This window comes from Symphodus melops (assembly GCF_947650265.1).
Source record: "Symphodus melops genome assembly, chromosome: 17".
Taxonomy (NCBI): Eukaryota; Metazoa; Chordata; class Actinopteri; order Labriformes; family Labridae; genus Symphodus; species Symphodus melops.
Window position 1 is genome coordinate 2,949,359 of NC_136707.1, and position 18,361 is coordinate 2,967,719.

The 18,361-nt window shown below is 42.7% G+C and overlaps 3 protein-coding genes and 1 long non-coding RNA gene across 6 annotated transcripts; all 4 read right to left on the bottom strand.

The window, feature by feature from the left end:
• Window positions 1-1,375: 1,375 nt before the first annotated feature.
• Window positions 1,376-3,952, bottom strand: LOC306837885 (uncharacterized protein). Its single transcript, XM_079365747.1, has 2 exons — window positions 3,821-3,952; window positions 1,376-2,872 (listed from the first exon to the last, which is right to left on the bottom strand). Exon 2 carries the CDS (start codon window positions 2,816-2,818, stop codon window positions 1,889-1,891), a length of 930 nt encoding a protein of 309 aa, XP_079221873.1. The 5' UTR covers window positions 2,819-2,872; window positions 3,821-3,952; the 3' UTR covers window positions 1,376-1,888.
• Window positions 3,953-4,384: 432 nt separating this feature from the next.
• LOC306837889 lies at window positions 4,385-4,872 on the bottom strand. The gene is made up of 2 exons (XR_013780999.1): window positions 4,672-4,872; window positions 4,385-4,640 (listed from the first exon to the last, which is right to left on the bottom strand). It is a non-coding gene; the product is annotated as an uncharacterized lncRNA (long non-coding RNA).
• Window positions 4,873-6,966: 2,094 nt separating this feature from the next.
• LOC306837882 (uncharacterized protein) lies at window positions 6,967-11,074 on the bottom strand. Of its 3 annotated transcripts, XM_079365743.1 has the most exons (4): window positions 10,973-11,074; window positions 8,234-10,203; window positions 8,003-8,202; window positions 6,967-7,846 (listed from the first exon to the last, which is right to left on the bottom strand). In XM_079365743.1, the coding sequence occupies exon 2, from the start codon at window positions 10,147-10,149 to the stop codon at window positions 9,205-9,207; it is 945 nt and encodes a 314-aa protein (XP_079221869.1). In that variant the 5' UTR covers window positions 10,150-10,203; window positions 10,973-11,074; the 3' UTR covers window positions 6,967-7,846; window positions 8,003-8,202; window positions 8,234-9,204. The 3 variants fall into 3 exon arrangements, with proteins under 3 accessions (XP_079221869.1, XP_079221867.1, XP_079221868.1); XM_079365741.1 differs by having other exon boundaries at window positions 6,967-8,202; XM_079365742.1 differs by lacking the exon at window positions 10,973-11,074 and having other exon boundaries at window positions 6,967-8,202; window positions 8,234-10,460.
• Window positions 11,075-13,432: 2,358 nt separating this feature from the next.
• On the bottom strand, window positions 13,433-17,122 carry LOC306837883 (uncharacterized protein). Its single transcript, XM_079365744.1, has 2 exons — window positions 16,887-17,122; window positions 13,433-15,480 (listed from the first exon to the last, which is right to left on the bottom strand). Exon 2 carries the CDS (start codon window positions 15,461-15,463, stop codon window positions 14,519-14,521), a length of 945 nt encoding a protein of 314 aa, XP_079221870.1. The 5' UTR covers window positions 15,464-15,480; window positions 16,887-17,122; the 3' UTR covers window positions 13,433-14,518.
• Window positions 17,123-18,361: the final 1,239 nt, after the last annotated feature.

The following is an 18,361-nucleotide window of genomic DNA, read 5'->3' on the forward strand; positions in this document are numbered from 1 at the left end:
TGTTTAAAAATCCACGAGCACGTGGAGCGGCCGGGGAGGAGGAGGAGGAGGATTGTGGGAAATGTAGACGAGCAGAGAAGATTGAAGGCTTGTTAAGATGCACTTGAGTTTACCGTTTACTCTAAAGTATAGAATCACATATGAAGTGCTCTAACAATGGATAAATAAGAGGAAGAATAAGGTTAATATTGTTTTTATTTGTTTTACTTTTTTATTGTTGTGATTTTTGTAAATGTCTTCAGGTGAGGTATTGAGATAAGCCTTCAATGGTTTTCTTCCTGACCTGCACATGTGACTGTTTTCTCCGTCTGACATTTCTTTCAGCAATGTGCAACTAAACTAATAATTATAAAATCCCAAAGTGGACCTCCATGCATATCACACTGCATTTAACCAGCTTTATTTTTCTCCATTGAAGCCAGTCCAGAAGGGCCTTCTTGGAGGGGCTCAAAATGATAGAATAATTTATTGTGGTGCCACCAGCTGCCCAACTGGTACTAAATTTACCACTACACTTCTCAAGGTCCACAGCAAATGACTTGAATGGACAACAGAAGAGTTCAGACTTAAGACATGGCGTCCATTGTAACATAAAACCACATAGCACTACAAATATGAAGATGTCAACACATAACTTCTATACACCAATATACATTTGGAAAATGAAGCACAGCACACTTACAAATAAGTACAATCTGATCAGCAGTTAAACTTTTCTCAAAAAGATTCACCTCAGCTCAGAGGGATTTGTCCAGATGTGACCAATGAAACTCTCCCATCAGCTTAAAACTGATCTAAGTAAATGAAAGTGAAAACAGATCAACAGAAAGAGCAAGGGGGCGAAGTTAACCTCCAGGGCTTCCTGTCCAAAAAAAACAAAAAAAACAGCTCCTCTTTCACACACAAGACTGCTGAGTGTTGATGAACTTGAACCCAAACTATGATCTTATCTAAGAGATCTTAGAGTCTATAAACTTCTCAAACCTGAAGCAGGAAACCTCTTGAAGCACACAGACAGTCTGATGGTGCCCCCTGCTGGTCAACTGCACAATAACACTGTGTTTTCAAAACTTTTGGATGGTAGATTGCAGAGGTAAACATCCAAACACCTGCTTCAAACTATCCAGCAAAGAAAATCACACTAAAATAATGTTTGAGCTCTAAAGTCATGGTCAAGTAAACTCTGTTACTTTCTGCGTCGTGTTAAATGTGATCTTTTACAGCTCCCTGTTCTAACAGGATATGAAACTATCCTAGTCAAATGTCTGATATATATGTGACATAAAAAAGGGAAAAATGGAAAAGTGATAATAAAAGGTTAAAAAAGAAGACAGGATTCACATTAGACTGACAGATGCTGCTGTGAATCAGAGAATTTGGTAGATTCATTTATTTTCGCACATCATATTTTCTTTAAAACGTGAAATTTTAAAACTGATCATTACATTTCAAACACATGAAATAAAGTGAGGCTGTATCAGCCAGTACATTTTAAGATCATCCTAGTACTGAATCGTACAAATCATTAGTTTATTTTGAACATTATCAAAGAACTGGCAAATCTGACTGGAAAACAATCATGAAACAAATCAGTCAAAAACAACACATCCGATTCCCAATAAGCCCTGAGACACAGAAAAAAACATCCTCAAGATTGTGGCAGATTTAAGCGAGTCAACTTGTACAAAACACCACAAGAAGAAGTGCATAAATATAATGTGATAAATCAAAATACCCATGATACAGAATCAATTCCAGTCAAGATAAAAAAAACATCGACAGTAGATTGAGTAAAATGTCTTGGGGACTGTGAACAGATTTGATCATGAAAAATGTCCCTGTCTTGTCACAGTTTGGTTAAACTTAATGTGTTGTTTTCATTTATCTCTCAGTTGACACTGAAGGAGCCTCTAAGACGAACCAGCTGTGGCAGATTCTGTCCTACGTCACTGAAATACTCCTGAATATTGAGCTTCTGTCTGCCGTACCTGTGATCATAATAAGCCTCAAAGAATATCTCAAAGGAGATATAAGGGTTCAGCAGATAAAGCCTTGACTCTTCATCAATCATATGTCTATCACTATAGTGAGGCGAAGAAACCCGAAGACGTTTGATTCCACACTTTCCTTTGATCATTTCCTTGTGTTTTTGGAAAAGTGGGTCCAGATCTCTTTGGTACACCTCGATGAGACTCTGTATTGGGTCGTAGGTTTGAGTCCCTCCGAGTCTCTCCAGGTGAATCAACATCTGGAGGTGGAAGGCTGCTCCATTCAGCCACACCTTTAAAGCCTGATTGGACATGTGTCCGTCCCTCACCATGGAGTTCTTCGACTTGGTGAGAGCGACACTCAGCTGGCTTTCGATCCGCTCAATGTCGCTCCTCAGCTTGTTTCGGCTCTGATGGTGCATCGTGAATCTCTTCAAACACTCGTCCATCAGATCCCAGACCTCAGAGGTCTTCTCCTCCGCTAACACTGATCGCATGGCCTCTTTAATGCACTCCTCAGGCGGACTGGATGAAACCAAGTCAATGAGGATGGCGATGCCCAGTGCTCCAAGTCCCGCTACTTCAGGAGACATAACGAACGCGGCCATCTTCTCTGCCAGGTTCTTGATCCAGTCTGGAGCGCAGTCGACCGTTTTCATTTTCCTGGTTTTATAATGTTGTCTGAGGTTGTCTGTAGAAGACTGACCGGTGAACTTTACTAAGTGCTTATCAACTCCAAGATCTGGACCATCCTTTAGCTGTTTCACAAAATTGCCCACTTGCTGTTTGTCATACTCCGTCATCTCCGTACTGCTAGACTCATTACCCATCGTCTTGATTTCAGGGTCAGATCAAAGATGAAAGTCGAGAATTTCTGTTTATCACTGCAACACACAAAACAATATAGAGTTATTATTGATATTGTGATAGACCTCGGACAGATCTGTTCCAGATCTGTGTTGATCCATCTTCATGTTATCAGCATCATCTGTTTACAAGGTGTGGCGCCCCCTGGTGTCACTGAGTGTGTAACATCCAGGACCTTGAAGCCTAAGTTTTCAAAGGTGTGTGCGCGCGCGCGTGTCAGTCAGCTCGCACTAAAACACGCGGACAGCAGAGGAGCAGCAGTGAGAAGCTGCAGGTTCAACAAACTCACGTAAAAGTCTTCATGTTTATAAAAACATTTGGTATGAAAAGCGGAGCGTTTTTAATGACTCACATCGATGTTGAGACAAATCCCACGATAGTCTGAGCACCGTTGATTCTTTAATATCAAACTGTGATTCTGTCAGTGTTTTAATCAGAGCGACCTACAAATAACAACACATTAAAACCTCAAGTATTTTCGAGTCATTAGACTCAAGTCCAAGTGAAGTCACGAGTCACTGGTGCTGAAGTCCAAGTCGAGTTGCAAGGCTTTTATGATTTTATCAAGTTGAGTCCAAAGTCCTCAAAACCGTGACTCGAGTCCTCACCTGTGAGTTTTACATTGTCGTGGTGAAAATATGTAGGATAGTGAAACCTTTTGGTTTTAGACTATATCTCTGTAATAATAACACCATGGACTTTACAAGTCTAAGATGTTGAACATGATTTCACAAGCTGCTTTCTATCTCTTTGAACCACTCTGTAACTTCATGGTGTTCATGATGTTTCTGACTCCATGCACTCAAACAATAAGAGGCTTTTAAACGTATTTATATCCTCACTGATGTTTCTGTTTTCACATCCAACTCTACGATACAGAATTGACTTTTAAAATAACTCAGAGCTTGAAAAACAGAAAAAAAAACGAGGCAACACGTCAAACAGATCACTGCCAAGTTATTTACCTGAGCTCTCGTTGAGATGTCCCAGGGATTTGTCTGCTGTCACTGGGTCCACTTTTCTTTCTGGTTTTAAAACTCCTCAATCGTTAAAAGTGAAAGTCAAATCCTCTCCGGACTGTTGGTGCAGTCGTTAATAATGATCATCTTGCTGAAGCACGCTATAGGACAACTTTCCTGCTGGTAGTAGTCTTCTCGTTGTTGCGCATGCGTAGAGTTGAGCTGCCAGGTCGCGGGCGGCTCAACTCTACATGTTGAAACCAACACGCCAAGATATGACGTCACGTTTGATCTGAGCAGTTACTTTGGTGACGTCATGGAATACGTCATAAAACCATCAAACCGAGTTTATAAGTAGGACTCATTTCAGCCACCAGAGTACTATTTCGGGTAGAGCCACCAGCATGGTCTATATGGACCAAGACTCATGGACCAAGGCTGGTGGATCTATACTGGGAGACTTAGGTGGCCACCTGGGTCCCCCTCAGGCAAGACAGCGCCAGTATAGATCCACCAGCATGTCGTTCATAATGAGCCTTGGATCTATACTGGGAGATCCATGGTGGTCTCTTTACGTGAAACAGGGTCCTCCTGAGTCCCCTGTTATCCGTAAAGAGCAGACCACCTGGGTCCCCCTCAGGTAAGGACGGTGCCAGTTTAGATCCACCAGCACGTCGCTCTGAATGAGCCTTGGTTCTATACTGATCCTGCTGGTGACTCTACCTGAAACTGAGGCCTGGACCTGGATCTGGCCAGATCTTAGAGCTCCATCTCCTCCTCTTTTGGAGCTGGATTTCTATCCTTCTCTCCCTCTTTCTCTCTATCGCTCTTTCTTTTACTCTCAAATCATCTAGCACCAGCTCCAAAAGAGGAGAAGTGGGGCTCTAACACCTGGCCAGATCCAGGTCCAGGCCTCAGTGTCAGGTAGAGTCACCAGCAGGGTCTATATGGACCAAGGCTCACCACGAGCCCGGTGCTGGTGGATCTATACTGGCACTGTCCTGCCAGTGGGAGACCCCCGAGGGACCCCCACTGGCAGGGCAGGCTCCAGTAGAGCTTCTCACTCTCCTCTATCTTTCTCTCCCTCTTTCTCTCTATCGCTCTTTCTTTTACTCTCAAATCAATCAGCTCTGACTCATAGTGTACGTTTAGTAACTGCTACAGTCCTTTCACAGACATTTGATGCAAAAGAGATCAGAAATAACTTATTCATGATTGTTTTAATTCATTTAATAGAGAACCTTGAGCCAAAGGATTTGCTTCAATAAGAACCCATATAACTCACTATGAACTGTGTAACATCAGTATGTTCACTCTCATTATCACTTTAGCTCCTCTCTCTCTGTGTATTAGCCTATTATTAAAAATCAAAATGTAAGATTGTTGCTTTTGTTCTCAGTATATTTCTTTATTATGTATAATTATTTCACTTCTCCAACTTTTACATTTGACGACCAAATCTCCACAGTGCACCTTTAAATTCAGATGGACTCTTACTTGAAGTTTTTCTCCAGTGGACAGTTCACCAGTTTGTCCAGCAGATGGCGGTAGCAACATACCCCTGCTGGTTAACTGCACAATAAGACACTGAATTTTCAAGACATTTGGAGGGGAGATCCCAGAGGTAAACAAATCATTAGTTTATTTTAAACATTATCAAAGAACTGGCAAATCTGACTGGAAAACAACCATGAAACAAATCAGTCAAAAACAACACATCCGATTCCCAAGAAGACCACATTTTAAAAAAAAGCTTGATTTAAAAGATCATCGCGGGCGGGATGAGCCGGAATAGAAATGATCAGGAAGTGCATAAAAATAATGTGATGAATCAAAATCCAAATACCCATCATACAGAATCAAGTCCGCTGGATGTGGAAGGCTGCTCCATTCAGCCACATCTTTAAAGCCCGATTGGACATGTGTCCGTCCGTCACCATGGAGATAATTATCACTTTCCTGGTGGTACTAGTCTTCTCGATGTTGCGCATGCGTAGAGTTGAGCTGCCAGGTCGCGGGCACAGAAAGACATGTTGAAACCAATACGCCAAGATATGACGTCACGTTCGATCTGCGCAGTTACTTTGGTGACGTCATTGAATACGTCATAAAACCATCAAACCGACTTTATAAGTAGGACTCATTTCAGCCACCAGAGTACTATTTCGGGTAGAGCTACCAGCATGGTCTATATGGACCAAGACTCATGGACCAAGGCTGGTGGATCTATACTGGGAGACTTAGGTGGCCACCTGGGTCCCCCTCAGGCAAGACAGCGCCAGTATAGATCCACCAGCATGTCGTTCATAATGAGCCTTGGATCTATACTGGGAGATCCATGGTGGTCTCTTTACGTGAAACAGGGTCCTCCTGAGTCCCCTGTTATCCGTAAAGAGCAGACCACCTGGGTCCCCCTCAGGTAAGGACGGTGCCAGTTTAGATCCACCAGCACGTCGCTCTGAATGAGCCTTGGTTCTATACTGATCCTGCTGGTGACTCTACCTGAAACTGAGGCCTGGACCTGGATCTGGCCAGATCTTAGAGCTCCATCTCCTCCTCTTTTGGAGCTGGATTTCTATCCTTCTCTCCCTCTTTCTCTCTATCGCTCTTTCTTTTACTCTCAAATCATCTAGTACCAGCTCCAAAAGAGGAGAAGTGGGGCTCTAACACCTGGCCAGATCCAGGTCCAGGCCTCAGTGTCAGGTAGAGTCACCAGCAGGGTCAATATGGACCAAGGCTCATCAAGAGCCCGGTGCTGGTGGATCTATACTGGCACTGTCCTGCCAGTGGGAGACCCCCGAGGGTCCCCCACTGGCAGGACAGGCTCCAGTAGAGCTTCTCACTCTCCTCTATCTTTCTCTCCCTCTTTCTCTCTCTCACTCTTTCTTTTACTCTCAAATCAATCAGCTCTGACTCATAGTGTACGTTTAGTAACTGCTACAGTCATTTCACAGACATTTGATGCAAAAGAGATCAGAAATAACTTATTTATGATTGTTTTAATTCATTTAATAGAGAACCTTGAGCCAAAGGATTTGCTTCAATAAGAACCCATATAACTCACTATGAACTGTGTAACATCAGTATGTTCACTCTCATTATCACTTTAGCTCCTCTCTCTGTGTATTAGCCTATTATTAAAAATCAAAATGTAAGATTGTTGCTTTTGTTCTCAGTATATTTCTTTATTATGTATAATTATTTCACTTCTCCAACTTTTACATTTGACGACCAAATCTCCACAGTGCACCTTTAAATTCAGATGGACTCTTACTTGAAGTTTTTCTCCAGTGGACAGTTCACCAGTTTGTCCAGCAGATGGCGGTAGCAACACACCCCTGCTGGTTAACTGCACAATAAGACACTGAATTTTCAAGACATTTGGAGGGGAGATCCCAGAGGTAAACAAATCATTAGTTTATTTTAAACATTATCAAAGAACTGGCAAATCTGACTGGAAAACAACCATGAAACAAATCAGTCAAAAACAACACATCCGATTCCCAAGAAGACCAAATTTAAAAAAAAGCTTGATTTAAAAGATCATCGCGGGCGGGATGAGCCGGAATAGAAATGATCAGGAAGTGCATAAAAATAATGTGATGAATCAAAATCCAAATACCCATCATACAGAATCAAGTCCGCTGGATGTGGAAGGCTGCTCCATTCAGCCACATCTTTAAAGCCCGATTGGACATGTGTCCGTCCGTCACCATGGAGATAATTATCACTTTCCTGCTGGTAGTAGTCTTCTCGATGTTGCGCATGCGTAGAGTTGAGCTGCCAGGTCGCGGGCACAGAAAGACATGTTGAAACCAATACGCCAAGATATGACGTCACGTTCGATCTGCGCAGTTACTTTGGTGACGTCATTGAATACGTCATAAAACCATCAAACCGACTTTATAAGTAGGACTCATTTCAGCCAGCAGAGTACTATTTCGGGTAGAGCTACCAGCATGGTCTATATGGACCAAGACACATTATGAGTCTGGGGCTGGTGGATCTATACTGGGAGACCTAGGTGACCACCTGGGTCCCCCTCAGGCAAGACGGCGCCAGTATAGATCCACCAGCATGTCGTTCATAATGAGCCTTGGATCTATACTGGGAGATCCAGGTGGTGTCTCCTCTTTTTGTGAAACAGGGTCCTCCTGAGGCCCCTGTTATCCGTAAAGAGCAGACCACCTGGGTCCCCCTCAGGTAAGGACGGTGCCAGTTTAGATCCACCAGCAGTAGCTCTGAATGAGCCTTGGTTCTATACTGATCCTGCTGGTGACTCTACCTGAAACTGAGGCCTGGACCTGGCTCTGGCCAGGTCTTAGAGCTCCATCTCCTCCTCTTTTGGAGCTGGATTTCTATCCTTCTCTCCCTCTTTCTCTCTATCGCTCTTTCTTTTACTCTCAAATCATCTAGCACCAGCTCCAAAAGAGGAGAAGTGGGGCTCTAACACCTGGCCAGATCCAGGTCCAGGCCTCAGTGTCAGGTAGAGTCACCAGCAGGGTCTATATGGACCAAGGCTCACCACGAGCCCGGTGCTGGTGGATCTATACTGGCACTGTCCTGCCAGTGGGAGACCCCCGAGGGTCCCCCACTGGCAGGACAGGCTCCAGTAGAGCTTCTCACTCTCCTCTATCTTTCTCTCCCTCTTTCTCTCTCTCACTCTTTCTTTTACTCTCAAATCAATCAGCTCTGACTCATAGTGTACGTTTAGTAACTGCTACAGTCATTTCACAGACGTTTGATGCAAAAGAGATCAGAAATAACTTATTTATGGTTGTTTTAATTCATTTAATAGAGAACCTTGAGCCAAAGGATTTGCTTCAATAAGAACCCATATAACTCACTATGAACTGTGTAACATCAGTATGTTCACTCTCATTATCACTTTAGCTCATTATATAGTCAAACGTCTGATATATGTGTGTGCTATATCAATAATGGATCTGCTCACAGTGAGATGTATAAAAAGGGGAAAATGGAAGCGTTAGTGTTTAAATAAAAGGTTAAAAAAGAAGACAGGATTTACATTTGACTGACAGATGCTGGTCTGAATCAGAGAATTTGGCAGACTCATTTATTTTTGCACATCATTTTTCTTTAAAATCGGACATTTTAAAACTGATTGCTATATTTCAAACACATGAAATAAAGAGAAGCTGTATAACCCAGTACATTTTAAGATCATCCTCGTACTGAATCGTTCAAATCATCATAAAAAAATGTGATAAATCAAAATCCAAATACCCATAATACAGAATAAAGTCCAGTCAAACATCGACAGTAGATTGAGTAAAATGTCTTGGGGACTGTGAACAGATTTGATCATGAAAAATGTCCCTGTCTTGTCACAGTTTGGTTAAACTTAATGTGTTGTTTTCATTTATCTCTCAGTTGACACTGAAGGAGCCTCTAAGACGAACCAGCTGTGGCAGATTCTGTCCTACGTCACTGAAATACTCCTGAATATTGAGCTTCTGTCTGCCGTACCTGTGATCATAATAAGCCTCAAAGAATATCTCATACTTGACATGAGAATTCAGGGAATAATGTCTTGAATCTTCATCCTCCATAGTCTGACAAACAGGGGAAGTGATATCACCATCCCCTCCCTTTCTACACTTTCCCTTGACCATTTCCTTGTGTTTTTGGAAAAGTGGGTCCAGATCTCTTTGGTACACCTCGATGAGACTCTGTATTGGGTCGTAGGTTTGAGTCCCTCCGAGTCTCTCCAGGTGAATCAACATCTGGACGTGGAAGGCTGCTCCATTCAGCCACACCTTTAAAGCCTGATTGGACATGTGTCCGTCCCTCACCATGGAGTTCTTCAACTTGGTGAGAGCGACACTCAGCTGGCTTTCGATCCGCTCAATGTCACTCCTCAGCTTGTTTCGGCTCTGATGGTGCATCGTGAATCTCTTCAAACACTCGTCCATCAGATCCCAGACCTCAGAGGTCTTCTCCTCCGCTAACACTGATCGCATGGCCTCTTCAATGCACTCCTCAGGCGGACTGGATGAAACCATGTCAATGAGGATGGCGATGCCCAGTGCTCCAAGTCCCGCTACTTCAGGAGACTGAGCGAACGCGGCCATCTTCTCTGCCAGGTTCTTGATCCAGTCTGGAGCGCAGTCGGCCGTTTTCATTTTCCTGGTTTCATAATGTTGTCTGAGGTTGTCTGTAGAAGACTGACCGGTGAACTTTACTAAGTGCTTGTCAACTCCAAGATCTGGACCATCCTTTAGTGTTTTCACAAAATTGCCTACTTCCCTTTTCTCATGCTCCCTCATCTGCTCCCTTACCGTCTCCTGCATACGGCTCCACGCATCACCCATCGTCTTGAATTCAGGGTCAGATCAAAGATGAAAGTTGAGAATTTCTGTTTATCACTGCAACACACAAAACAATATAGAGTTATTATTGGCATTGTGATAGACCTCGGACATTATAACTATAACTGTTACAGATCTGTGTTGAACTATCTTCATGCTACCAGGGTTACCAGCATCATCTGTTTGCAAGGTGTGGCGCCCCCTGGTGTCACTAAGTGTGAAACATCCAGGACCTAAAAGCTTAAGTTTTCAAAGGTGTGCGCGCGCGTGTCAGTCAGCTCGCGCTAAAACACGCGGACAGCAGAGGAGCAGCAGTGAGACATTAAAACCTCAAGTATTTTCGAGTCATTAGGCTCAAGTCCAAGTGAAGTCACGAGTCACTGGTGCTGAAGTCCAAGTCGAGTTACAAGTCTTTTATGATTTTATCAAGTCGAGTCCAAAGTACTCAAAACCGTGACTCGAGTCCACACCTGAGTTTTACATTGTCGTGGTGAAAATATGAAGGATAGTGAAACCCTTTGGTTTTAGACTATATCTCTGTAATAAAAACACCATGACCTTTACAAGTCTAAGATGTTGAAAATGATTTCACAAGCTGCTTTCTATCTCTTTGAACCACTCTGTAACTTCATGGTGTTCATGATGTGTCTGACTCCATGCACTCAAACAATAAGAGGCTTTTAAACGTGTTTAAACTTCACCGATGTTTCTGTTTTCACATCCAACTCTACGATACAGAATTGACTTTTAAAATAACTCAGAGCTTCAAAAACAGAAGAAAAAAAACGATGCAACACGTCAAACAGATCACTGCCAAGTTATTTACCTCAGCTCTCGTTGAGATGTCCCAGGGATTTGTCTGCTGTCACTGGGTCCACTTTTCTTTCTGATTTTAAAACTCCTTAATCGTTAAAAGTGAAAGTAAAATCCTCTCCGGACTGTTGGTGCAGTCGTTAATAATGATCATCTTGCTGAAGCACGCTATAGGACAACTTTCCTGCTGGTAGTAGTCTTCTCGTTGTTGCGCATGCGTAGAGTTGAGCTGCCAGGTCGCGGGCAGCTCAACTCTACATGATGAAACCAACGCGCCAAGATATGACGTCACGTTCGATCTGCGCAGTTACTTTGGTGACGTCATGGAATACGTCATAAAACCATCAAACCGAGTTTATAAGTAGGACTCATTTCAGCCACCAGAGTACTATTTCGGGTAGAGCCACCAGCATGGTCTATATGGACCAAGACTCATATGGACCAAGGCTGGTGGATCTATACTGGGAGACTTAGGTGGCCACCTGGGTCCCCCTCAGGCAAGACGGCGCCAGTATAGATCCACCAGCATGTCGTTCATAATGAGCCTTGGATCTATACTGGGAGATCCATGGTGGTCTCTTTACGTGAAACAGGGTCCTCCTGAGTCCCTTGTTATCCGTAAAGAGCAGACCACCTGGGTCCCCCTCAGGTAAGGACGGTGCCAGTTTAGATCCACCAGCACGTCGCTCTGAATGAGCCTTGGTTCTATACTGATCCTGCTGGTGACTCTACCTGAAACTGAGGCCTGGACCTGGATCTGGCCAGGTCTTAGAGCTCCATCTCCTCCTCTTTTGGAGCTGGATTTCTATCCTTCTCTCCCTCTTTCTCTCTATCGCTCTTTCTTTTACTCTCAAATCATCTAGTACCAGCTCCAAAAGAGGAGAAGTGGGGCTCTAACACCTGGCCAGATCCAGGTCCAGGCCTCAGTGTCAGGTAGAGTCACCAGCAGGGTCTATATGGACCAAGGCTCACCACGAGCCCGGTGCTGGTGGATCTATACTGGCACTGTCCTGCCAGTGGGAGACCCCCGAGGGTCCCCCACTGGCAGGACAGGCTCCAGTAGAGCTTCTCACTCTCCTCTATCTTTCTCTCCCTCTTTCTCTCTCTCACTCTTTCTTTTACTCTCAAATCAATCAGCTCTGACTCAGTGTACGTTTAGTAACTGCTACAGTCATTTCACAGACGTTTGATGCAAAAGAGATCAGAAATAACTTATTCATGATTGTTTTAATTCATTTAATAGAGAACCTTGAGCCAAAGGATTTGCTTCAATAAGAACCCATATAACTCACTATGAACTGTGTAACATCAGTATGTTCACTCTCATTATCACTTTAGCTCCTCTCTCTGTGTATTAGCCTATTATTAAAAATCAAAATGTAAGATTGTTGCTTTTGTTCTCAGTATATTTCTTTATTATGTATAATTATTTCACTTCTCCAACTTTTACATTTGACGACCAAATCTCCACAGTGCACCTTTAAATTCAGATGGACTCTTACTTGAAGTTTTTCTCCAGTGGACAGTTCACCAGTTTGTCCAGCAGATGGCGGTAGCAACACACCCCTGCTGGTTAACTGCACAATAAGACACTGAATTTTCAAGACATATGGAGGGGAGATCCCAGAGGCAAATATCCAAACACCTGCTTCAAACTATCCAGTTAAGAAAATCACACAAAATAATGTTTGAGCTCTAAAGTCGTTGTCAAATTGTCCCAAGTAAACTCTGTTACTTTCTGCTTCGTGTTAAATCTTTTACAGCTCCCTGTTCTATCCTAGTCAGACGTCTGATATATGTGTGTTTTATCAATAATGGATCTGCCCACAGTGAGATGTATAAAAATGGAAAATTTGAAGTGTTAGTGTTTAAATAAAAGGTTAAAAAAGAAGACAGGATTTACATGAGACTGACAGTGTTGCGAGAGCGCGGGGATCTCGGCTAAGCAGTTGGCATTTTAGGAATTATTTTAATATCCTAGTTTGTTGCTCTTATTTACTACTTGACCTTGAAACCTCGACCCTGCCTCACTTTGATTGCTTGGTCTGGGCCGAGTGTGAATCTCGTCAGAAGGACCAATAACTGCCTTTCATGAAGAAATCGCTGCTGCCTTGAACTAGAACATCACTATTGGTTATTAGGAGCGGTTAAAGAAATACACAGTTTTCAGCTTGTATACCTTTAAAGTTATTGAGTTATTACAGTTTTGAAGTCATTCCCCTCTATGGTCAGATCATAGGCTGTTACTACTGGAAAGGCCTCCTTCACAGCCGTTACCTGGAGGGGACTCTCCTTGGGTCTCTCACACCCTAGTGGGTCCTAACCACTTTAAAGCGGAGTGTCCCTCCCCAGTCTATGCTTCCCTCTCTGGTTTTGGAACAATGGGGACAAAAAGCTTCTTACTGTAGTCTTCTATCCCTTTGGTCCGTCGTGGTCCAACAAGAGAAAAACATAAGATCTAAAAGGAAAAGGGTTTTTGTTGGAAAGTCCTTACAATGGAAGGTTTCCTTTTATTTTATAATAATACAATTGATTAAACACAGAGATTACAAAATAATACAAATCCTACAAAAGAGTGCTATTCTCACAGTGAGTGACTAGAGCTCAATAAAAGAAAATATAAGTCAGTTGATCACAGGTGCAGAACAAGTGTAGAGTAAAAAGGAAGACCAAAACCAGCGAGAAGCTTGTGCTTCCCTCCTATATACTCTGGTTGACTTTACATTTACGTCATGAAAATTTCAATATACATTTTGGGTTACGTCAAAAATAATGTAGCAAAAACAAGACATATATGGTTATATGTGTGTTTCTCATGCAGCTGCAGGACACTCCCTGATCTCTAACAGGGCACTTGTACGCACCCCACTATGTGAGCAGTCCATTACCCCCAATAAGATTTACAGCCTGCACTTCCACAAGCGGTTTTATGACCGCCAACTATTCTAACACATAATAATATGACACTCCTTACAATGTTATAAGTACACATTATGCATGTAATACATATCAACTTTTTATGTTAAGGTTTATAAAAGTTAAAATATGACTATTGTGATTAGCTAAATTCAGCCTGAACTCAGCTTGAGTGAAAATTCTCCTGTGAGGGGGTCAAAGTGTCAGCCGAGCTTTCAGCTGTTGACGATGAGCAGTCTCCCTCGCTTCAGTGTGGTGTGGTGAGGTGAATCATCTGGGACCTTTCAACAACAGATGCTGGTTTGAATGAGAGAATTTGGCAGACTCATTTATTTTTGCACATCATTTTTCTTTCAAATCTGACATTTCAAAACTGATTGCTATATTTCAAACACATGAAAAAAAGAGAAGCTGTATAACCCAGTACATTTTAAGATCATCCTAGTACTGAATCGTTCACATCATCATAAAAAAAATGTGATAAATCAAAATCCAAATACCCATAATACAGAATAAAGTCCAGTCAAACATCGACAATAGATTGAGTGAAATGTCTTGGGGACTGTGAACAGATTTGATCATGAAAAATGTCCCTGTCTTGTCACAGTTTGGTTAAACTTCATGTGTTGTTTTCATTTATCTCTCAGTTGACACTGAAGGAGCCTCTAAGATGAACCAGCTGTGGCAGATTCTGTCCTACGTCACTGAAATACTCCTGAATATTGAGCTTCTGTCTGCCGTACCTGTGATCATAATAAGCCTCAAAGAATATCTCAAATGAGGGATGAGGCGGCACCCAACAACACCATGACTCTTCATTAAACATATAATGATCACAAGTGTAAGGCGATAAAGCCAGAATTTTGATTCCACACTTTCCCCTGATCATTTCCTTGTGTTTTTGGAAAAGTGGGTCCAGATCTCTTTGGTACACCTCGATGAGACTCTGTATTGGGTCGTAGGTTTGAGTCCCTCCGAGTCTCTCCAGGTGAATCAACATCTGGATGTGGAAGGCTGCTCCATTCAGCCACACCTTTAAAGCCTGATTGGACATGTGTCCGTCCCTCACCATGGAGTTCTTCAACTTGGTGAGAGCGACACTCAGCTGGCTTTCGATCCGCTCAATGTCGCTCCTCAGCTTGTTTCGGCTCTGATGGTGGATCGTGAATCTCTTCAAACACTCGTCCACCAGATCCCAGACCTCAGAGGTCTTCTCCTCCGCTAACACTGATCGCATGGCCTCTTCAATGCACTCCTCAGGCGGACTGGATGAAACCATGTCAATGAGGATGGCGATGCCCAGTGCTCCAAGTCCCGCTACTTCAGGAGACATAACGAACGCGGCCATCTTCTCTGCCAGGTTCTTGATCCAGTCTGGAGCGCAGTCGGCCGTTTTCATTTTCCTGGTTTCATAATGTTGTCTGAGGTTGTCTGTAGAAGACTGACCGGTGAACTTTACTAAGTGCTTATTAACTCCAAGATCTGGACCATCCTTTAGCTTTTTCACAAAATTGCCTACAGCCCTTTTCTCACTCTCCCTCACCTGCTCCCTTTCCGCCTCCTGCATACGGCTCCACGCATCACCCATCGTCTTGATTTCAGGGTCTGAACACACAAAACGATATAGAGTTATTATTTGCATTGTGATAGACCTCGGACATTGTAGCTACAACATTTACAGATCTGTGTTGAACTATCTTTATGTTACCAGCATCATCTATTTGAAAGGTGTGGCGCCCCCTGGAGTGTGTAACCTTCCATGACATTAAAGCTGAACTTTTCATCGGTGGGACAAAGTCATAGGTTTGCAAGTCACAAGTACATCTCATGTCTCAAGTATGAGGAAGTCTCGATTCGAGTAAAGACAGGCAAGTCCAAAGTCGAGTCAAAAGTCATAACTTTAAAGTTCGAGACCTCAAAAAGTCCTTTGCTCTCTTCACCATTTTAACAGAGTAATAATCTGTTACGCTTAAACAAACCATGATGACTTTTTATGTCATTTTAATTAGCCTACTTCTTAAAATAAAATAACAGTACCAGTGTCACTGACTCTGTTTTATTTACTTATTTTTCCTATATTATGTTTCTTCACTTTTATTTTTCTGAATGCTGGCTTGGACAATGTGTTACACTGAATCAGATCATTGATTTGGATAATTTTAGAATAAGTCAGGTAATTGACAAATTGTAAAATATAAATTTGCTCGCCATTATTTTTTAAAAAGTTAGTTATGCTGCCATCCTTGCTCCTCTGTTTGAGGAGTAGTGTGCGCAGATGTTCCCAGAATACAGCTGAATGTAAGTTTACATTAGTATCCTGTTGTTTAGGTGCTGATTATTGATCAATGCAGACACGGTCAATGTAAACGGATGACCGTATTGCGTATTCCCAAACAAGACTTGGCCTTGATCATAGACCATTAATTTTAAAGTCCATACAGATCACGGACTGTGTTTCACTCGAAGTCAAGAGGTGCGCGTGATCACTGTTTGTGCGCGCGAGTGTGCGCGCGCTCGAGCTAAAACACGCGGACATAAGAGGAGCAGCAGTGAGAAGCTGCAGGTACACCAAACTCGCGTAAAAGTCTTCATGTTCATAAAAACATTTGGTATGAAAAGCGGAGCGTTTTTAATGACTCACATCGATGTTGAGACAAATCCCACGATAGTCTGAGCACCGTTGATTCTTTAATATCAAACTGTGATTCTGTCAGTGTTTTACCCATCGCATATGTAATTATAAGTATATTATAACTCCATGGCCCTTTATAAGTCTGAAATGTTGAAACTGATTTCACAAGCTGCTTTCTATCTCTTTGAACCACTCTGTAACTTCATGGTGTTCATGATGTTTCTGACTCCATGCACTCAAACAATAAAAGGCTTTTAAACGTATTTAAACTTCACCGATGTTTCTGTTTTCACATCCAACTCTACGATACAGAATTGACTTTTTAAATAACTCTGAGCTTCAAAAACAGAAAAATGACGATCCCTGCCAAGTTATTTACCTCAGCTCTCTCTCGTTGAGATGTCCCAGGGATTGGTCTGGTGTCACTGGGTCCACTTTTCTTTCTGATTTTAAAACTCAATTTAAAGTAAAATCGTATCCGGCCTGTTGGTGCAGTCGTTTATAATGATCATTTTGCTGAAGCACTTAACTGTCAGACACTTCCAGAGGCTCTGCGTGTATACACAAGATGTCATTATCAGGGTCGTGCCACATTGACCCACCTAGAGTAATCTGTGACGTCAAGCAGCCTGGAGTAAACAACAACTTCTCCCAACGGTGGTCTAAATGTGCAAGTTGATTGATCCAAATCATCTAAATTTTACATTCGCTGATTTTAAACTCAAAGAAAAAACACAAAAGACACATGCGCAGAGTCCAGCAGCCCTTGGGTTTGAGCTACCAGGTCGCGGGCACAAAAAGAAATTGTTGAAACTTTATGTAGTTTTGGATTGTGTGTGTGCATGGTGAATCATCTATTCATTATGAATCATACAAAACGTGAGGCTTATAATATTTAGAATGAAACGTAATCTACCATGGCAACAGGTTTTTGTTTATTTACAAAAATCAAGCTTTGTAACCATGGAATCCACCAAAATTTGACGTCACGTTTTATCCGCGCTGTTCATTTTATGACGTCATTGAATACGTCATCAAACATTCAAACCGAGTTTATAAATAGGACCCGTTTGAGCCACCAGAGTACCACTTCCAAACAGGAGAAATGGGGCTCTAAGACCTGGCTCGATCCAGGTCCAGGCCTCAGGTGGATCTATACTGGCGCTATCCTGCTAGAAGAAGGGGGATCCAGCTGGTCTCCTCTTTATGGGACATGGGGGTTCTCTAGGTCCTCTCTCGATGAGAAATGGGGGGCCTTCTGGATACTCCTGGGTCGCCTCTCATCTGAGAAATGGGGGACCTCCTTGGTTCCCTCTTATCCCGTTGAGAGGATACCACTTGGGTCCCCAATGTCTTCTGGCAGGACAGTGTCAAATAGATCCACAAGCCCAGTGCTGGTGGATCTATTTGGATCTGAGGCCTCGACCTGGATCTGGCCAGGTCTTAGAGCTCCACCTCTCCTTTTTTGGAGCTGGATTTCTATCTTTCTCTCCCTCTTTCTCTCTATCGCTCTCTCTTTTACTCTCAAATCAACTAGCACCATCTCCAAAAGAGGAGAAGTAGAGCTCTAACACCTGGCCAGATCCAGGTCCAGGCCTCAGTGTCAGGTAGAGTCACCAGCATGGTCTACATGGACCAAGGCTCATCAAGAGCAAAGTGCTGTTGGATCTATACTGGCACTGTCCTGCCAGGACAGGCTCCAGCTTCTCACTCTCCTCTTTTGGAGCTGGATCTCTATCTTTGTCTTTGTCTTTGTCTTTGTCTTTCTTTCTTTTTCTCTCAAATCAATACGTTCTGACTCATTGTGCAATACTGCTATACAAAACCAGTTCCATTTAGCTGATTCATAATATT